This window comes from Berghia stephanieae, chromosome 10 (genome assembly GCF_034508935.2).
Source record: "Berghia stephanieae isolate SIO BIC M18660-M18661 chromosome 10, UCSD_Bste_1.3, whole genome shotgun sequence".
In the NCBI taxonomy this organism is placed as follows: domain Eukaryota; kingdom Metazoa; phylum Mollusca; class Gastropoda; order Nudibranchia; family Aeolidiidae; genus Berghia; species Berghia stephanieae.
The window spans coordinates 44,740,381-44,748,624 of NC_088369.1; the positions used below are offsets into that span (position 1 = coordinate 44,740,381).

Here is an 8,244-nt window from a genome sequence, read left to right on the forward strand (position 1 = left end):
TTCTATCCCCCTATATCTGGGTGGGGTTCCCGACCTCCCACTGTGGGCAGGGGGGTACTTGCTGTGTCTTCTATCCCCCTATATCTGGGTGGGGTTCCCGACCTCCCACTGTGGGCAGGGGGGTACTTGCTGTGTCTTCTATCCCCCTATATCTGGTTGGGGTTCCCGACCTCCCACAGTGGGCAGGGAGGTACTTGCTGTCTTCTATCCCCCTGTATCTGGGTGGGGTTCCCGACCTCCCACAGTGGGCAGGGAGGTACTTGCTGTCTTCTATCCCCCTGTATCTGGGTGGGGTTCCCGACCTCCATCAATGTGGGCAGGGAGGTACTTGCTGTCTTCTATCCCCCTGTATCTGGGTGGGGTTCCCGACCTCCATCAATGTGGGCAGGAGGTACTTGCTGTGTCTTCTATTCCCCCTGTGTCTGTTTTCCAAAATGCTTTATGTCTTTGTCTTGGGATGAGATTACTTACTTTTGTCCTGACCCTAGCTGGAGTCCTTGGCTGGGAGGGAAACGGTCGAATGTATAGTTATAGTTTTGAGAGATGATATTTTTTTCCTTGTAAATCATCTCTCTGTTATGTAAACATTAGAGTGTATTCCTCTTTGTGGAATCCTTGCTGGTGTCTGGGTGAGATGTTAAGGTGATCTCAAACAATGACGATATGCTCTTGGAATCTACATCTGTTCCCTATTTAAACCAGTTCCCCTTTGTCTTACTTTATCTTGGATGTTTTAATTGTAATTCTAGAACTTTTTACTATCCCATTTTCTTCTGTTTTACTAGCACTGATATAACCTTAATGTGTTGCAAGTGCCGTAAAACCCTTTAAAACAAAACAAACAAACAAATAGTAGCTGACTACAATAAAAGTGCGTTAGAAATATTACATGGACCAAATAGGAATTTACGATCCTCTACTGACAAAACGAAGCTTACGCTTAGAAATAATTAGAATCATTAATTTTCTGGCGGTCGTTCCTTTACCCACACTGGGTTCCTTGTGCAGAATGACATGCCCAGAAGGATAAGACAAGCAAAATCTATTGATAGTTTTAAATCATTGTTAAAGCACTACCTTTTTTTTACCGTGACATTTTCATGATATTGATACGATATGACATACTATGCTGCTATTGATATCATCATTGTGGTATACGTTTTATATATGTAACTTTTGTATATTAATTTGTAACTTGCATTGACCATCACACAGTGGTGATAGCGGGTGATATAAGGCCATCCATTATTATTATCATCATCATCATCATCATCATCATCATCATCATCATCATCATCATCATCATCATCATCATCATCATCATCATCATTATTATTATTATTATTATTATTATTATTATTATTATTATTATTATTATTAATATTATTATTATTATTATTATATTATTATTATTATTATTATTATTATTATTATTATTATTATTATTATTATTATTATATTTTTATTATTATTATTATTTTATTGTTATTATTAACATTATTATTAATATTTAAAAATTTATTTTTTTTGTCCTTGCAATCTTTATTATTAACTTCCCATATTTTAGTAGCCAAGTGCCTAAAAAAAATAATAATTTAAGTTGTATTTTGATCCGTGTTGAATTTGTGGGGGAAAGATGAGCTCATTGCTTTGATTCCTACCAGTGCTGTGTGACCTTGAGGGAGTCACCTCACCCAAGGACACTTTTTAAAATTAAATTAAATTGAGCTTTTATATAGCGCAATATCCACTAAACGTGCTCAAAGCGCTTTACAAGGTATCCCTGGCCAACAGCAACATTTAGCATGAAGGACAGGACATGACGCCAGTTAATGATATTGCACTTTTTTTTTTTCGGACACAGACAACGCTGTTAACGGCCAGGTACTCTTTTTACACCTGAGTACGGTGAGAGAATGTGAGTAAAGAGCCTTCTCCAAGGACTCAACTATGACCGGGACCTTCCGATTCGAAAGCGAGTGTCCTACCACTAGACCACTTAACCAACACGTTGTTGACCTGCTCTGTCGTTGACACTTGGGTTATTGCCCCTCGGGCATGACTAAATTCTAATTTTATTCATTATTAATTTTTTTTTTTTTTTTTTCATTCAGGATCCGAATGCTGACCCAGTCGAGATCAACGATTGGAACCGATTTGCTGAAGAGGAATACGATGTCTTGGTGGCCGACGAGGGCAGCGGAGACATGGAGGAAGGGTGAGCTAGAGTAGTGGCATCGTTTTGATAGGCATTCAACTAAAATGGATATTATTATTATAGTGCTCGCTGGATTCTTGGCCTGCTTCTTTGGAGAACCAAAAAAGTGTGTTCGAACCCAATGCTCATGGATGGTAACCAAATACATTCCCTGTTCTTAAAGCAGTATCTCCTCCCCTTACCTCCCATTATCAGCAATGTCGCTTGTTGTGGAGTATGGACTGGTTCTCATGCATTTTGGGCTATGTTTGATATATATATATATATATATATATATATATATATATATATATATATATATATATATATATATATATATATATATATATATATCAAATATATATATATAATTTATTTTAAAAACATATTTTTGGGTATTTCTTTTCTTGCTTTTTTTCTGTTTTATATATGATATTTATGTGTTATACAAAATATATTAATATATTTTGAATGCATTATCATTGATTTTATAGATGCATTTTTACTGTTACTATTACTGTTACTTTTATTTCATGTTTCAATTAGTTAATTGCTTTATAAAATTGTGTAAATATATTATTATACAACACTCTTTGATTCAGTCTTGTAATTCACGTTTGTAAAACCAATTGGATGAATAAAAGTTTATTTATATATTTATATTTTATTTATTTATTCATTTATTTATTTATTTATTCATTTATTTATTTACATATTTATATTTTATTTATTTTTTTATCTATTTATTTATTTATATATTTATATTTTATTTATTTATTTATCAGGCATTATGAGGACGATTTTGAGCAAGAAGACGAAGACGAAGTATTAAGAGAGCAGATGCTGCGAATCACGGAATCGGGCCCCGCCTCCACCATCCATCAACGAGGCGGTTTCCACACCAACATCCCAAGACGACATCTACGATTTCAGTAACACGAACAACAAACTCGGATTTTGACCTCGACTACGGAGTTAGTTAGTTAGTCACTTTGTTTCTGTTATCATCAATGGGCTGTTTTGAACGGTCCTCCCATTTTATATTTTTGAAGGGGCGAAAGAAGGCATGGGATTATTTATCAATTCTGTTGGAATGTTGGTTGTTGAATTCGTCTTCTTTTGAGGGCCGTATTCATAATAGACAGAATCCGAAGTCTATGGTCTGTTGTACAATGGAGACGTGACGATTCAAGGAGATGTTATGTACAAAAATAGATGATTTGTTTGTTTATTTATTCTCTTCTCACTCACTCACCCCCCCCCCCCCCCCCCCCACACCTTTTCACCCCCATTTTTCAAATTCATCAGTCACATTATCCAAAAGATTGCATTTCTTCATACAAATTAATTTCATTGTATCATAGTCATTTCTCGCTTCGACATTGTTGTTAGAGTTTTAGTCATACGCTCTCAAGAGTCATTTTCTTTCTTACGGTTGTACTTTTGTATATATTTTTTTTGGATTTTCCTCTGTTACGAAGAAGAAGAAGTCGAAGAAGAAGAAGTCGTCGTGTTGTATGAAATGATGAAGTATGAAGTCGTGTTTATGAAATGATGAAGTCGTGTTGTATGAAATGATGAAGTCGTGTTGTATGAAATGATGATATTATGACAGGTTAACTTGTCTTCCCATTGATTTTCTACCTTTGGCTTTGCTTGATAATTTATTTTAGCATACTAAGTATTCATGATCCACTGCTTCAAAATGGTATTTTATATCGGGCTGAAATAATGCTAAAAAAAAACCCAACTGAATTTACGATGGTAAATATGAAATTTTGGTTACATTTTGACGATTTATTTACATGAATATTATAGTTTCCTACCATAATGAAAATTGAATTTTTTTTCCATTTACAATTTAAAAATCACTTTTTGGCATTTTGCTCACCCCTGATGTAATAGCATTTTGAGATGTTAGGTCACATTTTAGTTGACCAAACTTTTTTGGTTTTTGGTGTTTTATTTGGTGGGGGGGGGGGGGAGGGGGGTGGGTGTAAAATCGGCCCTGAATTAGAATTTTTTTTCTTTATATTTCTTTTGGCCAATTCTGTCATCACGTATCATTGACTACCGTATTTATTGTTTTCTAATTATAGAATTATAATTGTATGGGTTGCCTTCAACTGTATTCATTAATTAGGAACTGATATTTATTTGATTGGCATTGCACTTAATTAAGGTATCAAGCTCTCCATCGGCTACTTAGGTTGCCTCATCCCCTTTCTCTCCCCCACTCCCCCCCCCCCCCCACTAGTTTATTTTTACAACCCCCCCCCCCCCACTAGTTTATTTTTACAACCCCCCCCCCCCCCCCCCCCCACTAGTTTATTTCTACAACCCCCGATTAGGGAAAGTGTTGTAATGTGTTTGTCTTTCAGCTTGAATCTGGTTCCGTGTTGCGAATATCTCAATATAAGATGCTCTGTCACTTGATGCTAAATATAGAATTTACAGTCACACATATGAGACTTGAATATGATTATTAACTCTCTCTCGAGTTCATCCTCATGGAAAATTGAACAAATTTGTTTGATTTTCCATGCACATGAACTCGAAAGAGTTAAAAAAACCGACACCTAAAATAGTTATAATGATAGTACTTTATTCATCCAAGGACATCTTTTGTACTGACGTGTTGAACAGACATGATAATAAGTTAGCAAATAACTAGGTGGTAAAAGTATGGATAATGTGAATGTAATGAAATGTATAACTATAACATGTCCTTTTGTCCTAAAGCTGCAACCATTTAAGCAAAATTACAAAAGACACATCCCCTTCCTGCCCCCTATGTCAACACCCCAATGAAACAGTAACACACCACTTGCTTGAATGTCAACCTCTTGAAGACCTGAGATGCACATTCCTCCCACCAAATCCAAGCATCAGTAACACACTTTATAGTCACCTGGAACAACTACAAAAGACGTCTAACTTCTACGTCATGGCACAAGACCGAAGGGCTAGAGCTCAGGTGGTCGCTGGTTCGGATAAGTAAGTCCTAAAGCTGCCGTGTCTCCTAGGCCTATCTCTATGAGTACTTCACACAATGTATGAAATAGAAGCAAGATGAGCAGACCACAATCAAATGTTCGTTATCATACTGACCTCATTTATTTATTGTTTTTGAATCGGTCGGAATGCACTGGTGATGTATTTTGTGGGTGGGGGGGGGGGGGGGGGGGGGGGGGGGGGGGTTGCATACCTGCCAACTCTTCCACTTTTGGCGGAATCATTCCTATTTTCACTTTTCCCATTTTGTACTATTCCGCAGTTGTCTCTAAATTTCCGAATTACAAAAATGATGATAATGCCAAGAATTAAAAAAAAAGAGCAAAGAGAGAGAGAGGGGCGGGAGGGGGGGGGGGGGGGGGGGAGAGAGAGAGAGAGAGAGAGAGAGAGAGAGGTGGAATTCCTATTTTTAGGCGTTCTGTCTGATTCCACTTTTGGAATGTGAAGGGTTGGCAGGTTCGGGGGGGGGGGGGGGGGGGGAGTGTGGATTTGGATAGTAGCTGGAGGGGGAGTGTGGATTTGGATAGTAGCTGGAGTGGGGAGTGTGGATTTGGATAGTAGCTGGAGTGGGGAGTGTGATTTGGATAGTGCTGGAGTGGGGAGTGTGGATTTGGATAGTAGCTGGAGTGGGGAGTGTGGATTTGGATAGTAGCTGGAGTGGGGAGTGTGGATTTGGATAGTAGGTGGAGTGGGGAAGTGTGGGATTTTGGATAGTGCTGGAGTGGCGAGTGTGGATTTGGATAGTAGCTGGAGTGGGGAGTGTGGATTTGGATAGTAGCTGGAGTGGGGGAGTGTGGATTTGGATAGTAGCTGGAGTGGGGAGTGTGGATTTGGATAGTAGCTGGAGTGGGGAGTGTGGATTTGGATAGTAGCTGGAGTGGGGAGTGTGGATTTGGATTGTAGCTGGAGTGGGGAGTGTGGATTTGGATAGCAGCTCAGCCTCAACAGCTCAATCAATCATTGCTAAAGGATAATAAATTGTTGAATTTTTAACTTAACTATTTCCTAAACATTGCGAATTTTAAAAAAATTGTCATGTCTGTTAAGTTTGAGAGGTTAACCAAAAAACATGGCACTAGAAAAGAAGTCCATAGTCACAGTTGTTTTGTTTAAAACTCAAATAATTTGACCTATAATAAGTTACGATCCCTGGGTGGGGATCCTGACCTCCCATAGCGGGCAGGGAGGTACATACTGTGTCTTCTATCCCCTTATATCTTATCCAACAAGCTTTCTGTCTTTGTCTTGGAATGAGATTACTTTGTTTTTTCCGGGCCCTCGTCGGAGTCCTGGCTGAGAGGGAAACAGTCAAATGCATAGTTATTGTTTTGGGAGATGATATTTTTTTCCTTGTAAATCATCTCTCTGTTATGTATTATTTTATTTGTCATTTTCAATGTATAATGTAAGCATTTGAGTGTGTTCCTCTTTGTTGGATTTTGTGCTTGTGTCCGGATGAGACTTATAGGTGATTTCAAACTAAGTACATTGGTGGTATGCTCTTGGAATCTACATCTGATCCCTATTTGTTCCCAGTTCCCCTTTGTCTTACTTTCTCTTGGATGCTTTAATTGTAATTCTAAAACTTTTTACTATCTCATTTTCTTCCTTTTTACTGGCGCTGATATAACCTAAATGTGTTGCAAGCGCCGTAAAACCCTTAAAAACAAACAAAAACAAGTTACGATCCTGCTGGGATCCGTCGTCGACCAATTCTTACAGGCTTGTTTCCCTTCCAATGTTAAATGGTGCTTTAATCATAATGTTGTAAGGATTTGGTTTTCAGTTTGTGTGTGTGTGTGTGTGTGTGTGTGTGTGTGTGTGTGTGTTTGTGGTGTGTCATTCATTCTTTGCTCATTTGTTTTGTGGTTTTTTTTTCTTTGTTTCTTTGTTTCTTTCTTTGTTTGTTTGTTTTTTTTACAAAGGGTATCATTTTTACCAGAGGAACTTTTATCATTATTATTGGGCAGTGGTTGTTTTTTGTCATTACTTTTGTCATCTTTATCATCTCACTCACTGCTGTTGTCAGCGACAGTGGTGATTGTCTGGTGTGTGTTGGATTGTCTATCTTGTCATTATCGTTATCATCGCGCGTCATCACCATCATGATCATTATCACTCACCATCATCGTCATCATCATCATCATCATCATCACTCACCATCATCATCATCATCATGGTCATTGTCATCATCATTATCATCATCATCATCTTCATCATCATCAACATCGTCATCACCATTCATCATGAGTCACCATGTTTATGTTTTCCGAAATCACCAAAAATCATCCCCAAAGCCGTGACCAGTGTTGAAATAAATCACAGAGCTGCAGTATCAAAATGTCACCCCTTTTATTTGTGACCTATTCTGTCAAATCGTGTTATGCCTTGGTGAAGAGTGCCCCAAAAGAAAGAAAATGTATTCAAAAGTTAATAATCTTGCTCAAGGAAAAAAAACGAAAGTGCCTGAAGCGGGGCTCGAACCCGGGTCCTTCCGGGTCACAGTGCAATGCCTTAACCACTCGGCCACTCGCCCCCCACTATAGCACTATACTACTATAGCATGAAATAAATTGAATTGAGATTTTATATAGCACAATATCCACTAAACGTGCTCAAGCCCATTACAAAGGGTCCCGATCCAACAGCAACATTTAACATTCAGGACAAGACATGACATCTGTAAGGCGATGTTTATTTATTTTTTTTTCGGACAGAGACAACGCTGTTAACGGTCAGGTACTCATTTTACACCTGAGTACGGTGAGAGAATGGGAGTAAAGAGCCTTTTCCAAGAACCCAACTATGCCCTGAGCGAGGCTCGAACTCAGGACCTTCTGATCTGAAAGCGAGTGTCATACCACATTTCACATAGCTGCATATTTTTATTTAACAGTCATTCAACACCAATAAACAAAAAAATTGTTTTATTTCATTTTGCTTGAATTTATTTTACAGACGAATGAGATAATGGGGCTGTGGCATTCGTTTGCAGTGTGTCATTCATCCTGTTTTGTTGATAAAGGGGAAAC

The 8,244-nt window shown here is 38.1% G+C and overlaps 2 protein-coding genes across 3 annotated transcripts in view; one reads left to right on the forward strand and one right to left on the reverse strand.

Moving 5' to 3' along the window:
- LOC144955947 (serine/threonine-protein phosphatase 2A regulatory subunit B'' subunit beta-like) overlaps positions 1–3,420 on the forward strand; it is a 32,099-nt gene extending 28,679 nt beyond the window's left edge. Inside the window, 2 exon segments of the mRNA XM_078886208.1 lie at positions 2,115–2,218; positions 2,983–3,420. Of these exon segments, the coding sequence (XP_078742334.1) occupies positions 2,115–2,218; positions 2,983–3,133 (255 nt within the window). The 3' untranslated portion in view covers positions 3,134–3,420.
- LOC144955855 (serine/threonine-protein phosphatase 2A regulatory subunit B'' subunit delta-like) overlaps positions 1–8,244 on the reverse strand; it is a 237,477-nt gene that overhangs the window by 73,734 nt on the left and 155,499 nt on the right. The window lies entirely within an intron of this gene.